The sequence below is a fragment of the Delphinapterus leucas genome, chromosome 10, assembly GCF_059928025.1.
Source record: "Delphinapterus leucas isolate spDelLeu-1000000601 "Yukka" chromosome 10, BTC_Dleu_Yukka2, whole genome shotgun sequence".
NCBI lineage: Eukaryota > Metazoa > Chordata > Mammalia > Artiodactyla > Monodontidae > Delphinapterus > Delphinapterus leucas.
Window position 1 is genome coordinate 48,212,069 of NC_143138.1, and position 25,028 is coordinate 48,237,096.

The 25,028-nt window shown below is 37.5% G+C and overlaps 2 protein-coding genes across 8 annotated transcripts in view; both read right to left on the reverse strand.

The window, feature by feature from the left end:
- The window catches only part of NEK10 (NIMA related kinase 10), a 308,999-nt gene extending 297,608 nt beyond the window's left edge, over positions 1-11,391 (reverse strand). Inside the window, exons 1-2 of the mRNA XM_089918950.1 lie at positions 7,821-11,391; positions 4,937-5,003 (exon numbers count right to left, since the gene is read on the reverse strand). The gene's annotated coding sequence lies outside the window, so the exon portion shown is untranslated. The remainder of the gene's footprint in view (positions 1-4,936; positions 5,004-7,820) is intronic.
- Positions 11,392-11,487: 96 nt separating this feature from the next.
- SLC4A7 (solute carrier family 4 member 7) overlaps positions 11,488-25,028 on the reverse strand; it is a 125,020-nt gene continuing 111,479 nt past the window's right edge. For 6 of the 7 annotated variants that reach the window (XM_089918943.1, XM_089918946.1, XM_089918945.1 and 3 more), the window contains 4 exons: positions 22,877-23,008; positions 20,623-20,720; positions 17,531-17,638; positions 11,488-15,638 (listed from right to left, as the gene is read on the reverse strand). In XM_089918943.1, the coding sequence (XP_089775069.1) occupies positions 15,557-15,638; positions 17,531-17,638; positions 20,623-20,720; positions 22,877-23,008 (420 nt within the window). In that variant the 3' untranslated portion in view covers positions 11,488-15,556. The remainder of the gene's footprint in view (positions 15,639-17,530; positions 17,639-20,622; positions 20,721-22,876; positions 23,009-25,028) is intronic. The other variant, XM_089918944.1, reaches the window with a different exon arrangement.

Consider the following 25,028-nt stretch of genomic DNA (forward strand, 5'->3'; position numbering starts at 1 on the left):
AATAAGATATAATTTTAAATAAGATATAATTCACATAGAGCAACCAGAAATAAGGAAAATGTGTTTAAGTGTATTGGTTAAATGCAACTGGACCCTGGCGTGCTTACAAATACACATCCATTCATCCTGGTTCACTCATGAGAACTAGGTAGGTGTTGTATTTTAATACCATCGTATGGTGCCAAACAAAGATGCACTTGTTACAGAACTGCCATTGGCAAAAGTGGCATCAGCCAAGGGCAAGTACTGTCATGGCCTTGCTCCCGAGTCAGCAGACTTGACACCTTCCTTATGCACACTTTATTCTTTAAACAACCTTCTATTTTCTAGTTAAACAAGCACTTGGGGGTAAAAGAATAAAACATGGTAAGAGTATTCTGACTGTCTCCCACTCATTCCCCTGAATATTTATTGAGCACCTGCTACAGGTTAGACACTCCCTTACGAGTTTGCCTTCATCTTCTTCTGGTGAATAGTAACCCAAGGTGGACTGAGAGTGCTGTTCCAAAGTTAACTAGAATATATGACAATAGGCACCATTATCATTTTCCTATTTTCAAGATGTATTCCCATTTTAACTCATATCTTTTGTGATAAAGGGTAATGCCTGCAGATAGGAATGGATTTCCTGGGGGCCCCCTCAACTGCCACTGCACAATATTTGTGATAGTCTGTGCTCATGCCTTGTGTGGCTGCTTACCCAAGTCTATTCGTGACAAAGGGTAGAATGAACCTAAGACCCAGATATTAAGTAGTGATATTGTAAAGGGGAAAAAAGGTCCAGGTGGTATGAAGAAAGAATTTATGCTAACCAGTCAATGAAAATAAATAAAGTAGCACACCAAATTTCTCTTTATTCATTGACCTCCAAACATAGTAAGATTACATTCAATTCTCTGTTTCTGTGAGACAGAGAAAGGTGACAATATTTATTCATTCCTTCAAGAAACAATTTTTGATTTCCTCATATATGCCAGGCACTGAGGATACTGCACTGAATAAGACATGGTAAAAAAAAATTGCCTTCTCCCCAAAGTTAGCCATCATGGAAATAAGACATGATAATAAGTGAGTATGGATTCAGCCCAATCCCCTAGACCCTCAAAGAGTAAAGAGAACACTGGGTAAACACACTGATGTTCCTAATAATTGGTGGCACTGAATAACTTTTGTTTCATCTAATAACATTTAAGTGCATTTTTAATTTATTGTGTGCTGACTGTGCACAAGACACTACTGGATGCTGCAAAAACATCCATCCATAACTCAGCAAGCGTGGGAAATGAGAAATATGTAGGTTAAACAACATGAAACTGCGATATTGGGTCTTTAAAAAAAAAGAACAATTTCTTATGGTTCGGCCTAATACAAGGGATTAAATAAGAACACTAGAAATGTCAAAAAGCAGAGAAAACTAGTTTCCCAAGGAGATTATAAATTGAATGAGTTTAAGGGAAAGAGAGACCACTGTGGGCTGAAGAAAGAGCCATGAAAAGGCACATGTGACAGCTGTGAAGCAGGTCTAGGAGAATGGCCGGGGCAGGGGAAGAATACTCCAGGGGATGCACAAAGGGAGGGAGGCCAGATCCTGAGAGTGGTTTGGGGAGACAGGGAGCAGATGAGCTGGGCTGGGGTTGATGGTGGCCTCCAAGGCTACGGCCAGCTCATAGAACAGAAGATCCTCAAATAATCTCAACTCAAGAAGAGCCCTTGGGCATGAACCTTGGAAAAATGACACTTCCTCTTCCTAAGGCCCTTACTCATTAGCTCACTATTTTTCTATTCAGTACAGTCCCTGTCTGCCCACTTCTCTCCATCCTCACTGCCAACACCCTCGTCCTCATCATTGCCCACCTGAACTACAGGAACCACTTCCTAAATGGACTCCCAACTTCCAGTTTCTCTCTCCTCCCAACAAGAAGAAGTCTGTTCTCCACACAGCATCAAAAGCACCCTTTTTATGGTACAAATCTGACCAATTGAGCCTTCATGGGCTTCCCATTTCTCTCGGCGTAAAAACAAATGTAAGGAGGATTTGAGGTGCCATGTGAGATGAAGCCTCTGCCCGCAACAGCTCCACTCAGACCTGGGCCATGTGTCCCTGCCCCAGGCCTGCTTTTCCTGCACTCCTGCGACCTTTATTCCTAGACTCAAGGGCCAGATTAGTGCAGAAAGCCCTGGAAGGCTCATCCATCTCAACTCAAGTATTCATTCTTTAAGGAAATTTTCACTGACCTCCCTGCCTTGAAGCTCTTAATAAAGGGGCAGATTCAGGCAATAATTCAATAACTATGCATCTGTCTCCTCTAGCTTACTATAAACTAGTCAGGGATGTGGATGACAGCCAGTTTGCTCATCCCCAACATCCAGCACAGCATTGCTAGTTTATAACAAAAGAAGTATTCAATAAATGATTGATGAACGAATGAATGAATAAACAAATCCCAAGAGAAATGTGATTGGGAAGCTCCAGCTATAACTGGAGGATCATTGTTTATAGATGGAGAATAAATATTATGAAAAAAACTATCAGCAAATGATACATTTGCCCCAGCTGACCAGCATCTAGCTATTACAGAATGTTGGTTTGACAAAAATCTCTTTATAAACACAGGGAAGCCACAAGGTAAATAAGATATTTGTGTTAAATATGGGCTACCTCAAGTATACACGATAGGACAATAACATTTCCTACAGGAATGAGTATTCACATTTATGTCAAGTGTAGCACACACACACACACACACGCACATTATATGAATGCTGTGGTCTCCACTGATGAGAGCTAACAGGCTTGGGACTGTGAAGTCTTCCTGTTACATGGCTGGGATGCAGGTGAAAGAAGCAGCAGTGATGGAGTAGACCTGGTTTCTACATGCCTGCTGAGTGACCTCAAAAAGTCCCTGGGCCTCTCTGATTATTAGTTTCCTCATTTACCAAAAAATAGACATAATTATATCCCCATTATAAGATGGTAGTTGGAATTAAATAAAATAAAATGAAACTCGTTTAAAACTGTCCAGGGGAATTCCCTGGTGGTCCAGTGGTTAGGGCCCAGGTTTGATCCCTGGTTGGGGAACTAAGATTCCCACATGCCACGTGGTGTGGCACCAACAAAACAAAAAACTGTCTGTAGCTAGCTAAGTTGTTATTATGACAGCTGTTGTAAATACTATCATTGGTAATATTACTATTACTTCAGTCATGCTTATTTTAAGTCATTTGCTTATATTCACTGACTTTGGTTCACTGATGACAAATACTAGACATAAAATGAAAAAAAAGTTTTATTTTTAATGTCACAAATAGTCTTCATTTTAATTTGTTACACCTGATGTTATTTCGGGTTTACAATTATAAGCACTTTCATGTATTTGTTAAATCCTAAAACAACCCTAGGAGATGGTTGTGTTGTATCTCCAACTCACAGATGAAGGAACTGAGGTGCTGAGCTTCAGTAACTTGGCTAAGATCTCATATCTGGTAATAGTAACAATAATAAAAGCAAATGTTTACATGGGGCTTACCCTGTGCCAGCATCATTCTAATTGCTTCCATACGTTAACTAATATAATTCTCCTAACAAAGCTATAAGGCAACTACCTTTACTGTCCCCATTTCACAGATGACAGAACTGAGGCCCACAGACGTTAAGTAATTTGTCCAAGTCACAGAGCTTTAAACCTCTGGTGGCAGAGCAGGAATTTAAAGCCAGGCAGGGCCTTCCCTGTTAATTGAATGCTATACTAACTTTCACTTATTGGTGGCCTTTATCCAGCTCTCTATCTGCCTAAGTGAATTTTCTAGGTAAATGTTTATCACCTTAGTAACCAAATATTACGTCAGACACACTTTTCTCAAATTAATTAAAAATTCCCGGTCATTTATGCAAAATACACTATATACTGGGTAACTTTTTCCTGCTGGCCCAGGATCAATGTTATGGCTGCTGTGCTTTATCCATTCTGCCTCTTGTTTTTATTTCAATTTTTGTAGGAGGGTTTTTTAGTCTCTCTTCTAGATATGTGCCATTTGATTGTGATTTTGTCACTTTGACTCTCTTGAGGGTTGTGAAGCTAGACTCCCTGTCAACTATAACTATTCCTAATACAAGACTGAATAAGCTCTGAGTTGAGCCTCCCCCATGGATGTGAGTGCATGACATTTATTAATGACTGTTGCAGATTTCAGCTGAGATGAAGGGAAGTTTGACTTCTAGATATGAATGAGCAATCATTTTACCAAACGAAAAACCATCTATTTTATTCAGTGCTCGTTTTCATGTTTTTTTTTAATCACACATGTCAGGCGGATATATGAGTACACATAGAGTTCACTTTCCTGTGGAGGACCAAGTCTCAAAAATGTAAGACTCATTTCCAAATCCAAGCCACATAACCTGTTCCCAAGGTGACACTTTCTATCCCCACACCCCCATCCTGCTTTATTGTTATCTCTTAACTTATTTCTCTCCCCCAGGTAAAACATAATAGAAACAGCTAACATGTACCTGGCACTTCCTATGTACCTACCATAGTTCTAGGAAATTTGTCTCTACTGATTCATGTAATACTCACAACAACTCCACTGTATATGTAAGGAAATTGAAGTGCCGAGATGAAGCAACTTGGCAGACGCCCTGTGTCCAGCAGTGGCAGAGCTGGAATTTGAACCCATGCACCTAGCATGAGTCTGAATTCTATGGACTCTGGGCTACCACCCATGGGATCCTGGGCTCTGAGGGCACAGGGACTTGGTTATGCTCCCTTCTGGACACCCAATAAACTTCTACCTCCTTTCCACCTCTCCAAGGGCTCCACTCAGTCCACTTGGACTCTGACCTCAAAGTCTGACCGGCTGAGACAGGCAGAGTGACATTCCAGGCCCTTCTTTCACTTACTTGAGACTTTACTGGTTACACTTTCTTTTGCCTCACCTTTATCTGGCAGAGCGCCCTGGATCCATCAGATGGTCAATAAGTTGTCACTGAATGAGTTTCTTACCTGTATCAGAACAAAGTTTGTGATCAAGTAGTATAGTGTGACTGGGTAGCAGGATGATGTCCTAGAAATTGTACTTGACTGAATTAAAAGATTGATTTTTACCTTTTGTGAGGTGACCATGGAAATTTCACAATTCCAACCTTCAGTGTTTCTTTTACTTCTTTTTTAAGACTATTTTTTAGGGCAGTTTTAAGTTTACAACAAATTTGAGAGGAAGCTACAGAGATTTCCCATATATCCCCTACCCCTACACCTACAGAGCCTCCCTCCTTACCAGAATGGTACATTTATTACCAAGAATGAACCTACAGGGACTTCCTTGGTGGCGCAGTGGTTGAGAATCTGCCTGCCAGTGCAGGGGACACGGGTTCGAGCCCTGGTCTGGGAAGATCCCACATGCCGCGGAGCAACTAGGCTCGTGTACCACAACTACTGAGCCTACGCGTCTGGAGCCTTTGCTCCGCAACAAGAGAGGCCGCGACAGTGAGAGACCCGTGCACCGTGATGAAGAGTGGCCCCCACTCGCCACAACTAGAGAAAGCCCTCGCACAGAAACGAAGACCCAACACAGCCAAAAATAAATAAATAAATAAATAAATAAAAGAATGAACCTACATTGACACATCATAATCACTCAATGTCCATAGGCTACCTTAGGGTTCACTCTTCGTGTTGTACATTGTGTAGGTTTAGACAAACATATAATGACATGTATCCATCATTATAGTGTCACACAGAGTATTTTCACTGTCCTAAAAATCCTTGTGCTCTGCCTATTCATATCTCCCCCACCCTCAGCTAACCCCTGACAACCACTGATCTTTTCACTGTCTCTAAAGTTTTACTCTTTCCAGAATGTCATGTAGTTGGAATCATACAGTATATAGCCTTTTCAGACTGGCTTCTTTTCTTAGTAATATGCACTTAACTTTCCCCCATGTCTTTTCATGGCTTGATAGTTAACTTCTTTTCAGCAATTCCATTGTCTGGATGTACCACAGCTAATTTATCCATTCACCCACTGAAGGACATCTTGGTTGTTTGCAGGTATTGGCAATTGTGAATTAAGCTGCTACAAACATCCATGTAAATGTTTCTAGTTTTTAGACATGTGAAAATTTATTAAGTATAAGGCACTTGATATGGGTTATACACATTTAGTCTTTAATATAATCCTATGAGGTGGGGGTTATTATTAGCCCATTGTACAGATAACGAAGCCACAGATAAGTGGCCACAGAGCTAAAATGTTGGAGCCAGGATTCAAACCCACGCATGTCTGACTCAAAGCCTATCTCTTGCAAACTGCACTGTACTCTCTCTCTTTCCCATGTTAAACTTATGCCATATAACAACAGCTACCATTAAAATGATTATGGCATGAAATACAGACTGTGAATTGAAATAGTTTCCAAACCAAGGATCTTGAAATTAAAGTAAAACCTGGAAGTTCAACATTCATCTTTTATAAGTGAAAGCTTTACTGGATGCTATGAAAAACAGTAACTTGTTTTAGAGAATCATTCATTTAACCAGTATTTGTTGAGCCCCTGCTACTTGCAGGGTGCTATGATAGACACAACAAATGGTGAGGAAGACAAACCTGGCCTCTGCGCTCAGAGAGAGAGTCTAGAGGAGGAAGCAGAAAAGCAATTAGGCAACATTCAGAGAATGACTGGGGAGTGAGAGCAGGGTTGGGGAAGGTGCAAAAGTGGAGTCCATCGAAGGCAGTGTGAGCAACAGGGGACATCAGCACACACAGGAGAGAATGTGGCATGTTCTGGAAACAAAGATGGAACTGCTGATGGACGGCCTAACTAAGAAGTGTGGATGAGGATGACAGGGAGTCTTGGCAGGAAGTGAAATGCCCTTATATGTTTTTTGGAAAGATCAGTCTAACAATAGACAGAAAAATGGATTAGATAGGGCCAAACTGCCATCAGGGAAGGTGGATGGGTGTTGAATTTAACCAAGAAACTGGTGGAAATTCTAATGCAGTGAGAAGGGATTTAGTGATGTGGGAATTGATTTGACAGCTATTAAGAAAGTATAGCCTTGATAACCGGTAGAAATGCAGAAGAGGCAGTAAGTGTCAAAGATATTGTCCAGATGTGGTTTTTGTATCTTGGTGCCCAAGACAGGGAATCCAAGGGCGAAGCACTCTGTGGGAATGGGGAAGATGGTGTTTAGGGTTGTGCACGTGTGGAGTTAACTCGCGGTTGGGTTTTGGGGTCTGGTGCTTAGTGGAGCAGCCTAGGCTGGAGGTGGAGGTTTTCAAGTAATCAGCTGACATGTGGTGCCTGAAGGCCTGGAACTGAACAGGCTCACTCACGTTGAGCAGAGAAGCAGAGGGACTGTCAGAGCAGCATCATAACATAAGGGGAAGGCAGAGAAGCGACGCCCATAAAGGGTTTTATGAAGGAGCCTCCGGAGTGTAGGAGCAGATTGGAAGAGACACACTCAGGCTTCCTGTAACCAGAATAAGTCCTTATGGAACTGAAAGGACCATCACGCATGGTTGATGGCACTTTCCCACCATCCATCCGCCAACACCAACCCGTCTGCTATGAGACAGGCTCACAGTGAATCCCGCACGCCCGACAGCCCGCACTCTCTGCCCTGCCTCCTGCCGAGGGGAGCTCGCTCCGAGGCCTCGGGCTGCTCCACAAGCACCTGCGGACATCTCCCTGGAGACCCTGCCTGAAACCGCGCGCCGGCAGAGGAACGCCCGCTCCGGCCCCACTCACCGCGCCCAAGGGAGGGCCCCTCCTTCAGGCCAAGCTCGAAATCGCCCTTCTCATCGTCTCTGCTACTTACTGTCACGCTGCTCTGGATCGGGGGCCCGTCCTCCTCTCCCCTAGCCCGCGCCTGGTCCCCTCCACCTCGGGGGCACTGCTGCCAGCAGCACCGTTGGTGCATCAATCCAATCCTCCTTCCGGCCACGAAACCGGAGCGTCCTCAGCCAATGCCGACACCTCTTCTTCCACCGGCAGGGCGCCCCAGCCAATCAGGGGTAGCCATGCTGCGGCCCGCCGAACGCCGTGGCGACGGGGACGCCGGCCTCGGGTTGCCGTAGCAACCGGAGACGCGCAGGGCCTGGCCGCAGCGCGCGCTGTCGGGTGGGGCTTGAGGGCCTGGCGGCGGCGGTAGCCTCCTCACCCCGACCTCGGGCTGCCTGCCACCCAGGGTTTCCTAAACGCTGTCGGTTTTTCTGGACTCGGTGTGCCAACCTTCAGTGTTTGAAATAAAATGGGTAGGAGAGAAAGCAGCTTCATTTTGGGGTGTTTAATTTCAAGAATTGCTATGGACTAAAAATCAGTTATCTTCCAAAGCAGATACTTAGTTTGAAAAGGACCAACGGTACCTGCTGAATAGCTTTCGTGTAACGTGGAGACAGTTTCAGCGACTCTGGCGTGAAAGTACGAGTGAGCTGTGTGGGACACCTGTCACTAGTTCGTTTTGTGGCACTCGGCAAGGCTCTTCACCTTTTGTGAAAGTCTGAAGCTTATTTTTATTGAAAAAATTTTAATTTTATTAAAGCTTTTTTTAAAAAAATACTCTTTACATTGTGAAGCTTCAAAAAATGAAAAATATTGAGCGCTTATTTTGTGCCAGGGACTGTTCCAGACTCTCCTCGTTATTTCACCTACTCTTCACATCATCTGCTTATTTTTTATTTATTTTATTTTTGGCTGCGTTGGGTCTTCGTTGCTGTATCCGGGCTTTCTCTAGTTGCAGCGAGCAGGGGCTACTCTTCGTTGCAGTGCACGGGCTTCTCATTGTGGTGGCTTCTCTTGTTGCAGAGCACGGGCTCTGGGCTTGAGGGTTTCAGTAGTTGAGGCACACAGGCTCAGTCGTTGTGGCTCACGGGCTTGGTTGCTCTGCAGCAGGTGGGATCTTCCTGGACCAGGGCTTAAACCCGTGTCCCCTGCATTGGCAGGCAGAGCCTTATCCACTGCGCCACAAAGAAGCCCCCATCTGGTTATTTTTCATCCTAGTTTAGAGTTGTAACATGGAGGCCCAACAGGGCGGAGCTGGTAAGTGATGGAAGCAGGGGAGAACCTAGAATTTCAATCCAGAGCCCAGTCTTAACCACCATGCTGTCTGTCCCCTGGACAATTTAATCTAGGACCTACTCAATCCCATCTTAATGTTGCTCCAAGTGCCCACAGGAATGTCAATTAGTGTGGTGATTCAATCTCCCAAAACCTGATTTAAAATGAATACAGTGAATGCTTCTGTGATGTTTCTCTCCTTTGAATAATAATGAAAAGTAGGCCTAATGGAATAACAACACTTAGGTTTGAGTACTTGAAAATACATATTTAAAACGAAAACAGTAAGGTACCATTTTGGAAATACAGAAAGGTGAGATGAAAGTCAAACTCAGGTGAATGGAGCAGAACTAATTATACTTCAGAGAACATAAAACCAGCAGAAATAATGTTACCAATCAAAACACAAAAAGTTGAGAGGGGAAGGCAGACTGATGCTGAGTAGAAAAAGTATTCTCTACAGACATTTTAAACATGATGCAGGAGACAAAATTACTCCTCTGAACTTTTCTTCATCAGAATATTGAATGTGCTTCCCACCTTTCTTCTCCTCTCTTAAAATCTTGCTTTGTCACAGCTTACCCTTCCCCCTCCCCATATCCTCAAGTCCATTCTCTAGTAGGTCTGTGTCTTTATTCCTGTCTTACCCCTAGGTTCTTCATGGACATATACACACTACCAAACGTAAGGTACATATAGCTAGTGGGAAGCAGCCGCATAGCACAGGGAGATCAGCTCTGTGCTTTGTGATCACCTGGAGGGGTGGGATAGGGAGGGTGGGAGGGAGGGAGACGCAAAAGGGAAGAGATATGGGAACATATATATAACTGATTCACTTTGTTATAAAGCAGAAACTAACACACCATTGTAAAGCAATTATACTCCAATAAAGATGTAAAAAAATGAAATAAAATAAAATCTTAAACCAATGTTTTGGCCTTCCCTGAATGTAACTGAAAATTGCAGAGATGATTATGAAGCATGGGACACACCGGGCTCTCCAGGAGAGAAGCACCACACCCACCCAGGGCCCACACCGTACTCTGTGAGAAATATACACGACCCCAGAGTGGTCACGCCTGCATCAAGCTCATGGCTGATGTGGTAGGGTCCAAATCTGTAAGACCTAACATCCCCTTCTGGTATTTTTGAATACCCTTTTTACTATCCTGAGGTGAATCCACAGATAATGTAAATTACATACTTCGGAAGTAAAAGAGTGTAACGTGTAACTATAAGGAACGAAAAAAATTAAGTTAAATAGGTATTAAAATAAATATTCAGAATCAACAAGAAGAAAAAAATAATTCATCGAATTTCTACAATACCCCTAGATCACTGGTCTAGGACAAAAAAACAAACAAAAAGAGGGCATTTTTTTTTTTTGCAGTACGCAGGCCTCTCACGGTTGTGGCCTCTCCCGTTGTGGAGCATAGGCTCCAGACGCGCAGGCTCAGCGGCCATGGCTCACGGGCCCAGCCGCTTCGCGGCATGGGCATGTGTGATCTTCCCGGAGCGGGGCACAAATCCGTGTCCCCTGCATCGGCAGGCGGACTCTCAACCACTGTGCCACCAGGGAAGCCCCAGACACACTCTTGTGTGGAGGCAGGAGAATGATCTTACAGAACACAGCACAAGGCAGAGCACAATTTGTAGAAAATGCAGAACTTAAATTGAGCTTTGCAAGAATAGCAGAGAAACAGAAAGGAAGGTTTTCCAAACAATAGGAATGTTTTCATTAAAAGCATAGAGGTAGTGAGATAAAGGTCACTGAACTGATACTGGAGAGATCAGATATACCTTAAGGAGCAAGATCAAACAAAAACTAGTGAGAAACTCACTATTTCCCTTCTTCTCCCCACCCCCAACCCCCACAAAAATCTCAAAGTTCTGTTGATGGGAATAGTAAATTGACAAATTCATTGTGGGATATCAGAAACTTTACAGTGCAGAAAACACAGGAGGAAATTGTTACATACGTGCCTAATGGAAAACAAACCAAGGCCTGTCATTAGCTATTACTAAAAAAATTTCATAATGAAATTAGCCATTAAAAACAAAAAAGCCTTGAGTCTATGAAAGTTCAGTATTAACATGCTCATTACATATCGTGTAATGTGATGTGTGTTTATTACATACCCCATTGCAAAATTCTATTCTAAACAGATGTGTTTTAAAATAGGGAAAATAATGGATCAGCCTATCTTAAAAGGCTTTAATTTCAGTATTTCTTAACTATCAAAAAATCATTGTGAAACACACACTATTTTGTTTCGTCTTCTTTTCTCACTGTTTCCTCTTTTCTGTCTTCTGCTTAGGAAAATTAGGAGGCAGGAAATAAAAATCACTTATTTTTCTCCAGCCCCTATCAGGTTCTCATGAGAAAGACATGCAGCTCTTCTAATATCAAAATAAAGACAATATTCAACAACTGATTCAGTAGACTTTTATTGATCTTTCAACTTCAATAACATCTCCAAAAATAGTTTTCTTCTAATATTATGAAACAGATTTGAAAGGCAGGATTATTCACATTACAGACTTGGTAGATACTTGTACTTCATATAGATGAAAAATATCACTTCTACATTTTAAATGTTTACTTTGGATTTTATTATAAAAGAAAATATTATCATTGTATAATTATAAAAGTCATAAAAATTAGAACTGTACTGTTATTATACCAAGCTATCAAATACTGTATAAATGAACAATAAAATTCAATTTCTATTTATTTAAATGTAGTAAACATTGGAAGAGAACCCCCCTACAAAAAAAAAAAGCTCTTAATATGAAAGTAACAAAAGAAAAGCCACAACACAAGAATCATCAACGCACAAAATTCTGATTAAAAAACAACTGTTAACAAGTACTCTAAGACAAATGTAGAAGTCAATATATGCTAATTAAATTTTTAAAAATGATCTTTAGACAATTCCATTTCCAACTATGTTTTCCTATTATCGACACTCAAATTACTTTTTGAAAAGTTAGAAAAGAACCAACTTTACATTAAAATTGCCAAATTTTGAAGTATGAACACTTTTAAATTTTGGATGTCCTTAAACTCTTTAAGTTTACTTTCTAAAAAAATAATTGTTGGACTAAACCAAAAGACAGTTCACATAGTTCTACTGCATATGATAACAATGATGTGATCTACATAAATAAATTTAAAACATTAAATTATTTAATTTAAACATTTTTGAATTACAATGTTATATTAATGGCTTACACATCCAAAATCTGAGCACTTTAAAACAGGATTCACATGTTACACTGTTGAGCACATTTACAGAACTTATATACATGATACAATCCTTTAAAAACAGCAAGCTCTGGTGTCATACCTCTGTTTCGGAAACCATTTTCCTTTTTACAGAATTTTGAACCTGCTTTTGCAAAAGGTAAAAGTTATAAAGCTATTATATATATACATAAACTTTAGGTATATGGAAGGAACATTTTTTTTAGATGGAGAAAACGAAAGTAATTTTGAGTGGTAAAGAAATCTGCTTTATAAATACATGTGTTAGCACATAAAAAATTCTGTCCTACACATTTTATATGCTTGGCAAATATGAACAATGATATGCCACAGCTTTTTTAAACAACTTGAGAGATTTATGATTGACAACATCATTCACACAAGCATACTCACATATACAACACCCATTAGAATGATCGTGTGCCTCACTTCATATATCTAATATCATTAGAGAACATACAGCATCATCCTTTTATCATAAGGAAGTTTTTAGTTCATTGTCTTCTCAAAAGCGGCAATTTTAGAGTGAAATAGCATTCAAGTGAAAGTGAATTTCAGATGGTCAACATGAGGATGTATTACAGTCCTTGTAAACAGATGTCTATAAATAAATAAAATAGGTGGAGGAAAGAATATCCTGAGGTGGCCCTGCGGCCAGGGTACTCAGTAGCACTGAGCTCCATCCTGGAAACCAAGGCATCTGAAAAAGTGCAGGGCTGTTTATATGAATTTATTTTATAAATGGAATATGCACAGGTTTAATTCTTTTTCACCTTGAGGTAAATCAGTACATAGCAATTACTACTGCTCATCTATACCTGTTTAAGGCAACATTTAAAAAGCAATATATGTAGTAAATTACATTTTTCACTGTCTTTCAAAGAATGCTATCCATGATTATTTTTCAAAAATAGTGGAAAAATATCATAACCACATAAACAAGCTATTAAACATGAGTTACCTTTGCTTTTCAATGAAGTAGTCAATCAGATCATTTTGTAAGTCAAGTAGTCAAAAGAAAGCAGAAACTATTAACAATTAGAAACATAGTAAAAACACTGAGTGCAAAGCATTTTGCACATCATGGTTTTTCTGGCACTGGACAACCAGTATTCATAAATAAAATCACATAAACACTATGATCCCAGGTAGATTTCAGTTCAAATTTTAAAATTACTTCCTGTAAAAAAGCACATTTGTTAACCCTGTGACATCCAGACACCAGGGAATGGTGTAAGGAAATCCTCTTGTTCAGGTTCATCAGGGGAGATACAAAATCATAGCAGCAAATACTGGGGTCTTTGGAAATGATTCTGCTGCTATGAATGAAAAGGAATCACTTCAATGGAAGCTCATAAACAGTAACAAGCACCGTGGATAATGCTCTCTCATCAAGTGCTGACAGCATCTCTCTTCTTTAGGCAGTACCAAATGGTGCCAGCTACATTTTCGAAAGAAAATCAGCTACATTTCCAACCTCCCATATGAGGCAGAAGTTGAATCCATTATTTTAACTAGAATCGGATCACATGGTCTTAGATGTGGAAATTTTATTAGTTAAGTAGTTTAGAATGGATTGCTAGAATTGCTAAAATATCAGCTTTTGGCATTGCTCATGATCTTCTATAAGATCAATTCTTCATACTTTTGTACTTTAATTAAAAATGATTAAAGGAAGCATCGGAATTCCATTAAAATTTTCATCCTAACATTCATGTTATTATTTTCGATATTTCAGTGGCTTCTCAATACTCATTTGGTTTTTAGAAATCATCCTCTTGCCAAATCAGTTTCACAACCCCATTCATCCAGTCCTACAGGCTTAACAAGAACAACATTTATTTATTTCATATGGAGGTAAAAGTATATAAAAGATGACTAAAAAGATTTGCTAGAAGTTAAAAAGACAGCTTAGAAAAGCAAAATCTAAATAAAACATACAAACACAAACTAGGAAGAATGTCATCGATCTGAGCTATACATAATAGGTCTAAATTTCTTTTAAAATACAAATATGGCAGTGCTTTATATCAAAGATGTAAAATCTATCAACTGCTCTCAGATAATAAACCATAAATGCAAGTGAGCACCAACTATTTATATTAACAATTTACTCTATATTTTTTACCTTTTCAAATGTTTATATAATATTTAAGCATCATATCAATTAAAATAAATAAAATATTTTAAAATGAAATCTATTAAATATTACCTATACAACAGAAAGAACAACGTAAACGGAAAATGAAAGGTAATTCGTAATAAAGTAATACTGATCTTAAACCCACTTAAGAGAATTCTGACTCCTGATTATTTAATCATACTACTTATAATAGAAAAATAATCAAGAACTTGAACCTGATACAAACTAAACCACATTTTAAGTAAAGGACAGCAAAGGCAGAGAATAGAGTGGGCATTTGGGGCTCTAATAGAGTACTAGGATTCAGAAAAAAATTTCTACAAAGGCAACAAAATTTAACTATCGTAAATTGGTATTTTATAGCTTTTAAAATTCATAAACTAATGAGTGGTATGGGAGTTAAATTATAAAATCACCTGCAATTATACTTGTTTATTAGAATGGAGGCCTAGATGCGGAGGTTTTAAAGTTTAAAATAAATTTCAAAAACATAAAGGTCAAAATTATAGTTCTTATCTAGAAAGTTTCCACTGTTCTACCTTTATAGCGAAAAAGTTCCCATCACCTGTGAAACATGATGGACATGCATGTAATGCAACACACACACACAGCAGCCAGGATATGGCCCCATCTGTGCCCCAGCACTGGCAGAGACGCCCTGTTCTTCCCACAAAGCATTAGCAGAAAGGAAGTAATATGGGAACATTTCTAGCAACTCAATGAAAAAATTTAAATACGTATCACTTAAGGTTGGTATGGACTGCCACTGATGAACAAATAGATTTCAAGAAAAGTAGACTGAATGCATTTCCCCACATTTTTCTATTGCAGAACAGAAAAAAATTTTCCAACAGAAAAATAAATATTTGACTAGTAAGAATCATGTACCTCACTTCTAAGAGACCATTTCATTATATACACAGTCTCCATGGTGCTCCTAACAAACTTCAGACACTACTTCAAAAAACCCCATAGTCATGCATAAATGGCATGACATACAATATTGTTATATATAGTGACATGAAATATTATATATACATACATATATATGTATATATATCTATAAATAATTCCTCTTGGTTCAATTCTATAATGAAGTTTCAGCATCCATGTATTTCTTTGTTGGTTCATCTTCAAAACTTATTTTCACACTTACAGGTTTTTCAGGGCTATTTAAAACAAAGAATGAGAATAAATAATTTTGAAATGGCTAAATATTACATTCAAACATGGCCAACAGTAAATATCCATAAGAGCCTTTTGAGACAACTATTAATACCATAAACATACAACTTGCTATTTCTATCTTACTGCTTTCTTTTCATATCAGTAAACTTAACTGGAAAGGCAAATATTAGAAGTCTTAGTTTTTTAAAGATATTTTTGCCACTAAATTTCACATTTTTCTTACAACTGAAGAGGAGCTCCTTAAAATTGGTCAGTGTAAGATGACTGTGCTTGACAATAGTTTTACTTTATATATGAACAGTTGTAGCATCTGACTTTTATTTTCCTGACAAATTCATTAAAAATTAATCTTTGTCAATATAAATAAGCATCAAATAATTTCCTGCAAAATGTAACAAATCTTATCTTCCCAAATTTGGTTCATAAATACAAGATCAAAATACAATTCTACATTTTCAAGTTAATATCAAATACAATGATTCCATGTATATGGATTCAACTGATTAACTGATTTGATTTAACTGTAACATGAATATCTGGGCTTTGAAAATTTTGCAAAAGATAGAAACACACTATGGTTTGCTGCCTTCTCCAGACAAAACTGAAGGAGGATAACCCAAACATTTTTCTGTTCAACAATGTAACAAAACATTCCCTTTCTTCCCATGTGATTTTGAATTGAGGGGCAACCTGAATGAAAGGCAGAAGTATAAAAGACAAAATACTACTACTGTAAGGTCCTTCTATTTATCCTAACTATACTAACATTCTGGGCCAGGGGTGCTGACAAGGTGCGAAAAGTTACTAAGAGTAAAAAGAGTATCTAGTGAAATTCTGGCTGCATGAAATAATCCAAAATGACAAAAAGTTTAACTTAAAAACTTTTGAGATCAAAGGTAGAAGTGAAGTAAACAGTCTACATTAGAGAATTAAAACTCAAGAAATGATGAGAGAAAAGCCAAAAGAGTTGATAACTGAGATTAAGTAGGAGCAAGGTTCTAAAAGCAGGTAGGGAAAGATATCTTGGGAGAAAAACCTAATCAATCATTATCAAAAGACAGTTGCCAGAAAGACAATAACGATTGCTTGCCTGGAAAAGTTTTAATTTTTGACACCCAAGCAGAATATACTGACACCCAACACAGCATCTGGCACAAAGTGTACACCAAAAAAAAAACTGTTGACTATGAATGACTGAGTACTCTGCAGGGTAATACCTAATTTCTCCAGAGACCTAAGGGATCAACATACTAATGATTATCAAGCCAGAATTCCTGAGGCTTAGGTCTTGAAGTGAGTGGGAAAGAAAGAAAAAAGGGTTATTACATAACAAGAAATATAAGCAAGGGGTTATGAAACAGTTGTGTAATACATGGTCCATTATAAAACTGAATGGCCTTTACTCCCATGGATTAAATTTCTTACAAATATCTTCTAGGAAAATGTTTACCTCGCCAGAAGAAATAGTAGGCTGAAACAAAGCAAAACAAAAGAAAGCCTTTTTTTTTTGGACCATCAGAAAGCATGATTGAGGTAGCATTCTATTTTAGTATTCAATCCCTAGTAATTATCTTTCTTTATATGGCTTCTGATCTTTTATATATTTATTCCTTATGTATATATTCATTTTTATTACAAAACAATTCTTTTTTGAAATAGGCAACTATAAATTTAAAAAATAACAAAACTATCAGCACGTATATCTGCTTCCAGTATACATGAAATGATGGATAGATGAAAGGAAGAAGGAAGAATAAGAGGGAGAAAAAAAGGTTGGTTTTGTTAAGTTAAGACAATGGTTTTCCTGAATAGCTATCCATAAGTAAACTGAAAGTTGGCTATAGTTAGAAAATGCATAAATCATTACAGCTACCTCGTGTTAGATCTGGTTACTTTGGCATTCTCAGTATTCATGGACAGTGCCTTCCACTGTGCAGTTTTGGCCATTTCATCTGATATGTTAACAACTGAGGGATCAACACTGAAGAACAAATACACTTTCTGGTTAGTATTCAGTACTTGCAAAAGCATTAATATTGTCATTCCTATTATCTATATCATATTTGCTTTCATCAACTTAAAACTGAGAAAATTCTTTGTCATGCACTTAAACCAAGATCTAGCAAGATAGCAGTATTTTGGAGTTCTATTATAAAGGTCTAAAGGGGAATTGCATCTTTCTTTATAATCAAAACTAGCAATGAGACTAATTAAATTGGCAATGATGCCCAAAGGTGATTATCTTGGCTATAAGTATATTATTGAAATAACATAAAGGAATATATTAATGTGCTTATAAATATAAAAAGTGATACTGCCTCAAGTCAGTTAGAAAACTTTTATAATCTGCGCAAATTTCAATTGCAGCAAACAACTATCCAAAGTATGTAAAGAAAAATTACAATTAGGATTTAAAAAAATTTTTTTCATAGCTTTTTTTTTTTTTTTTTTTTGTGGTACGTGGGCCTCTCACTGTTGTGGCCTCTCCAGTTGCGGAGCACAGGCTCCAGACGCGCAGGCTCAGGCTCAGTGGCCATGGCTCACGGGCCCAGCCGCTCCGCGGCATGTGGGATTTTCCCGGACCGGGTCACGAACCTGTGTCCCCTGCATCGGCAGGAGGACTCTCAACCACTGTGCCACCAGGGAAGCCCTTTTTCATAGCTTTTAAAAATCATTAAAAAGAATTCTGGGAAATGGGACACTTTAAAATTAGAAATTAAAATACTTCAACAGATAACACACAAAAAAGGTTTATAAGTACTGCTTTTAGCTGGTATTACCATATCAGTAATATTTTTAGTATGAAGGTGTTACTATATAAAATTTATCAAAATCCAAATACTGTCCTTTCATTATAAGAAACAAATGTAACCATTCCATGTCTCTGTGAAATATTGCAAAAATTACCTCAAGACCCCAAATCCAATAATGAAGATATCCATAATAATTTTGGGCTCAAGGTTGTCAGTTTGGACATGAAAGTACTAGGAAGTTAACAGGAATATATTTGCTAGTCCTTTTTCTTCACCAAAAGGAAAACATTTCATGCAAACAAGCGACAAATACAAATGTCAAATGAGATGTTAAATTAACAATGTGCTGGCAGCCAGGTTATAAATGACTAAAGAGCAGTCATCTGTTCACACTTTAAATCTGCATGTCGTTTATGATGTAAGACTGCAGTAAAGAGTGAAGCGGCCACTGGAGACTCTCTAGGAATGGCTGCTTCACCAAGTGAAGTTTTATTAAAAGTGCACAAATTTGGACACCCAAATTCACCATGGCAGAGCCATCCAACTTGAAACCCTGTCTACCCCAAGAAAACGTTTTTTTGCTCAGTTGCCAACTTCAAATAACTGAAGAGAGAAGTCCTTGAAGCACCTTCTAGCTTCTAAATGATCTTCTCTAAGAACTTTTCCGTTAGTAGAAATTGAGACCTTTTTTGAAGAAAGTATACATTTTGTTTTTCCCCAAAATAAAACTAGATGGGAAAAATTTTGTCTACATTAAATAAATTATTTTCATATTTTATAGGACTTTATGGTTTCCAGATGCTTTCATATGTTATCTTACTCTATTTTCATGGCAAGTAATCCAAAGCTACTTAAGATTTAAAATTCTGGCAAATAAACAGGTCAGCCAGTTCCTGGCATTCTGGATGTTCAAGTTTTAATTCAAATGACATTAATCATGGTTCACGTCATCATTTAAAAGACAAAAGTAAATATACATATACTCATTCTTTTTGTTAAATATTTGACAGTGTAAGCATGGACTCCATTTAAATTTGTCAAGATCCATGTGTAATCACAGTGAGAAAGAGATAATGCAGGACCTACAGAAATTAGGTGGCAAACAATCTCAGCAAACTGGTGAGTCACCAGTAACTATCATGGCAGTTCCTATACTCTTTTTAGCAACAAAGTCAATACATTAATTCATTCAACAAACATTTACAGAATCTAGAGAAGCAGAGCACTCTATTTGGATATATCAAAATGTCTATACCTGGCATTTAATTTGAGGTATATACAAATTTGAGGGAAAATCATGAAAGGTGACAAAGAATAATACCAATGATACAAGTTAATACCAATGACAAAAGAGAAAAATTACTTGTGAATTCATTTATCAAAACTAATCAACATGTACAAGTCCAAATGTGCTCTTATAAAAACTATAAACATAAGTTAGAAATGAAAAAAGGTTGAAGCAAGATAATTAAATATCAACAAACATTTTCCATTAACTGGTCAAGGAAGGAACCTATATATATTCTAAAACTGATTTTTCTTCTATAAATGGCCAGTCATAAATAGAATAAATGTGTATAAGAATCAGGTGTACATAAATAATAGAGGTTTTTAATCTACAAAAAAGCTTACATTTCCCAACCTCTGTATTTAGTTCTTAGATTCAAATATAAATCACCAAAATCATACATGATAAACTATATATGAAACTTAATTTTTCCCTAGTATGAGCCCTCACTGCCAATGCTCAAATCACACCCTTGGAAACCGCAGGAGAGTTCTAGGGCCTCCAAACATAGTCACATTGTCACAGGTTATCAAAAAATGGATTACAAATGTTTATTTTCCAACATACACCAACCCCAGTCATAATGAAAGGCAGGAAAAAAAAAGCTGTACTACTGAGAGAATGGGAATATTCTAAGACTGATTTTAAACTTCACTGAAACAGAAGGAGTGATGAACGACAAGACAATCTCTGCTTGGCATGGATGCCAAGGTCTCCTTCACTCCTTCCTACAAGTGAGAAGGGGGATGAGCCAGTGACTTTCTTTTCCACCTACAGGAAGCCCTCCTTTAGCCCACATGTCAGATGCAGTGTTTGTCATCTTTTAAAAAACAGGTAACACGACTTTAAAGAAACATTGCATGGCTTATTCATGCATCTGACATGTAAATGAAGCACATTTTAAAGGATGAAGCTGCATCTCACCTGTATTTTAGCGCCTTAACTGGAATCTGCAAGAGGCTTCCCCCTTCAAATGGAAGATGCACAGTATCTTCACCAGCTTGAAGCATTCTCTCAGCTTCCTTTAAAGCACATACATGAAGAGATTACTTTTCCCAGAATATTTCCAGGAGGACCAATTAATATATTAATATCTTAAAGAATCAGAAAACCAAACTGACATTATTTAATCTGCCATGACTGAAAATTTTACCATGAACACATACTTGTAGCACAAGCTGAAAACCACTTGTAAAGATTAATTTTAAGAGGTTGTAACTTTCACCTCTGTAAGTTAGTCACTGATACTGTTTAAATATCAATTTAGCTACATAAATTTTAGTATCAACTATGACATAGGCATACAATGAGTGACAAAATTTTGTGAAACCTCATAACTCTCATTGTAATATAAGCAAAAGCTCACTTGGATAAGGCAGGGTTTCTCAATCTCAGCAATACTGACATTTAGAGCCAAATAATTGTCTGGGAGGCAGTCCTGTGTATGCAGGATGTTCAGCAGGCCACTAGATGCCACTAGCAGCCCCTTTTTGACCATCAGAAAGTCACCCCAGGTTGAGAACACCTTAGCTATGAAACGCCCAAAATCATGACACAATTATAATGGGGAGGGGTGGTCAGTAAAGGAAAGACAGAAAGAGCATTCTCTCCTCTGTCTTACTGATAGAAATCCCACTACTTGGGGGTGGCGATGCACCCAGTTTTAACAAAAATAATAAAAGATAAAAAAATAAAACCTAAACTAAATTTCCCAGCACTCCTTGCTATTCAGTGTGGTGCCAGTGGAAATCCCTGCATGCCATTTCTGGAGGGCAGGGTGGAGATATCCACGGTCTACCTCCTGCTGTCTCTGATGCTGACATGATAGCTCAAACTCAGCAGCCCTTCTGACCTATCAGGGGATTCTGAGGATGAAAAGTCTATGCCGAGCTGGGAGAAAAGCAGCAGAGTTCCTGATAACTTTGTGGAGCCATCACACCAGATCACTTACTTTCAAGATTCCTTTTATAGGAGAAAATAAGCTCTTGTGTTTAAGCCAGCTTTACTTTTGTTTTGTGATATGCAAATAACCTTATTCTCCCTGATACAGGAATAAGCAAGCAATTTTACCTAAGTATTTTATAAATAGATTATACCCTATTTGAAAAATCATCAAGTTCATAAACATTTACATACATATATAGCTTTGAAGGAAACAAAGCTCTTAAAAATTCTGGAGACTCAATTCAAATGTTTTAATTAGTGTCCTAATTAAAAAGTCAAAATTTTTGTTGAAAAGTAAATATACAACCAGTAATTTTGCCATAAATCAGCACTGAAAAATCAATCGAAACCATGAAAAAATGCCAACAAGCCCTAAACGCATTTGTCTGCAAAACTTTAATAAATGCTTTTCCATAAATACTATGCAATATAAGTTATAAATTATGCTGATTTCCCTCAAAAATTAGAAAAAAAACCCAGCAATTCTGAGATCTATTTAAATAGGACCACAACTTTAAAAAATGTATATCTTCTTATCTTTGATTTTCAAACAATATTCTGAATGGGAAAATTAAGTGAGGCACTAAAATCAACAAAATCACCTATGCTACATACTCAAGTGTTTTATTTGTCCTTCTTACTAGGTTATAGTATTGAGCTGGTTATTTAAAAAAAATCAAATTCAGAAAAGAGTATTTATGTAAATCTCAGTATACAAATCAACTAAGGGTACATAATATTGAATATAAAAACTAAAGTTTTACTATACTTTCTGTAAAAAGGTATTTACTTAAAGTCCTTTTTGTCCTTACACTGGGTTGGCCAAAAAGTTCATTTCCATAAGATGTTATGGAAAAACCCAAACAAACTTTTTGGCCAACCCAATATATGCCAGATTATTAAAATGCTGTTAAAATTAAAATTTATGCTAAAATGTACTTATGTACATTTAACATAAATGTACATAAAGGCAAGGGATAAAGGCAAGTTGGTAAAATGGGTAAGAGCCTGTGTTTAGGACAAACTACCTACTAACCTCTCTCTCTCTCTCTCTCTCTCTCTCTGTTTCCTCATTTGTAAAGTGGGGATAATAAAAGTACCTACACTTTAATAATAAGGTTCTTAAGAGGACGAAAGGAGTTGATTCCATCAAAGTGACTATAATAGTGCTTGCTACTTGGTACAAAATATTAAACAATAAGTGAATAGTGTATATTTAAAATTCTTTTTTTACCTCTTTCTCTTTTTTCTTTTTGTCGTCTTCTTTCTTTTTCTTACTTTCTGGCATGAGATCATCAAGCCAACTAAGCTCTCTCTTTGTGAAACACAGATCCATGAGTTTGCGTACAAAGACTAACGCAAGAACCTTTAAAAAGTGATGGAGAGAATATTAAGTAACATCTAAAAATATGCAAATTATATCACTTGGAGAAAAAGTATTTATTAAATCGTAAATTGAAAAGTACTTCACATATTTTATTTTAAAATGACTTCATACACCATCTTATTTCAAAGAAACTGAGTCACCTATTTATCTTTTTCAACTTTCTGCTCAAAGACATAAAGGAAATGACATTTTTAGCCTTTTCCTATATAAATCCCTTGAACTGCATAAAACTATAAAGCAGATTAAGCATGATGAGTGTCTTCACAAACATGATTATTAATTTTTATGATTACTTTACATTATGTACATTATTTAAATAGATATAATTTTTAAAAATCTCTTCAGCAATGCATTAGAGAACCCATTTTCCAGCATTAGGTTTTAACTTTCAAATTATATTAGTGAAAAAGACACGTTATTCTTTAATTTGCTTTCCTTTAACTGCTGCTAAGGTTGAAGATGTTTTCAAATGTTCACTGGACATTTGGATTTCCTCTTCTGTTTTTTTTTTTACTTTATTTAAAAAAATTCTTATTTTATATTGGAGTATAGTTGATTCACAATGTTGTGTTAGTTTCAGGTGTACAGCAAAGTGATGCAGTTATACATATACATGTATCTATATTCTTTTTCAGATTCTTCTCCCATAGAGGTTATTACAGAATACTGAGTAGAGTTCCCTGTGCTATACAATAGGTCCTTGTGGATTACCTTTTATATGTACAATAGTAGTGTGTATGTGTTAATCCCAAACTCCTAATATGTCCCTCCCCACCACCTTTCCCCTTTGGTAACCGTATGTTTGTTTTCTATGTCTGTGAGTCTGTTTCTGTTTTGTAAAGAAGTTTCTTTGTATCATTTTTTTTTAGATTCCATATATAAGTGATATCATATGATATTTGACTTTCTCTATCTGACTTACTTCACTTAGTATGATCATCTCTAGGTCCAACCATGTTGCTACAAATGGCATTATTTCATTCTTTTTTATGGCTGAGTGACATTCCATTGTATATATAAATACCACATCATCTTTATCCATTCATCTGTTGATGGACATTTAGGTTGCTTCCATGTCTTGGCTATTATATAGTGCTGCAATAAATACTGGGGTGCATGTATTTTTCAAATTATGGTTTTCTCTGGATACATGCCCAGGGGTGGGACTGCTGGATCATACGGTAGCAGCTCTATTTTTAGTTTTCTGAGGAACCTCCATACTATTCTCCATAGTGGCCGAACCAATTTACATTCCCACCAACACTGAGGAGGGTTTCAATTGACTTCTGTTCATGAATTCCTAAAAGTTCTGTGTAGTTTGGACAGAAACACTTTATCTGTCTTATATGTTACAAATATTTTCTCCCAGTTCACTATCTAATTTTAATAAGGACATACAAAACAATTATCATGTAGTCAAATATATCATCTTTCTTTTACTATTGGATTTCTCTACCTTCTTTGAAAAATTACCTTCAATCACTGGATTATACAAATAATCTTCAAGATTTTCTACTACAATTCATTTTAACATTTAAATCCTGAATTGATTTATTATTTCTTTCTGAATATGATAAGATAGCAACTTTATTTAGCTCCCAGTATTCAGTCAAATCTTCTAATACTATATACTAAATTTTCCCATTTAAATGAATTACCGCCTTTAATGAAATAATCCGCTTATGTTATTCAGGTGGTAAATTCTCATATATCCTCACAAATTTCTGGACTCAGTCTGTTTTTCTGATCTATTTGTCAATTCCTATGCCAATTTCATACTGTATTAGCTATGCTGACTTGACAGCAATTTGTAAATATTCAGTTATCAAAACACTATGGTGGGCTTCCCTGGTGGCGCAGTGGTTGAGAATCTGCCTGCCAATGCAGGGGACACGGGTTTGAGCCCTGGTCTGGGAAGGTCCCACATGCTGCGGAGCAGCTAGGCCCGTGAGCCACAACTACTGAGCCTGCGCGTCTGGAGCCTGTGCTCCGCAACAAG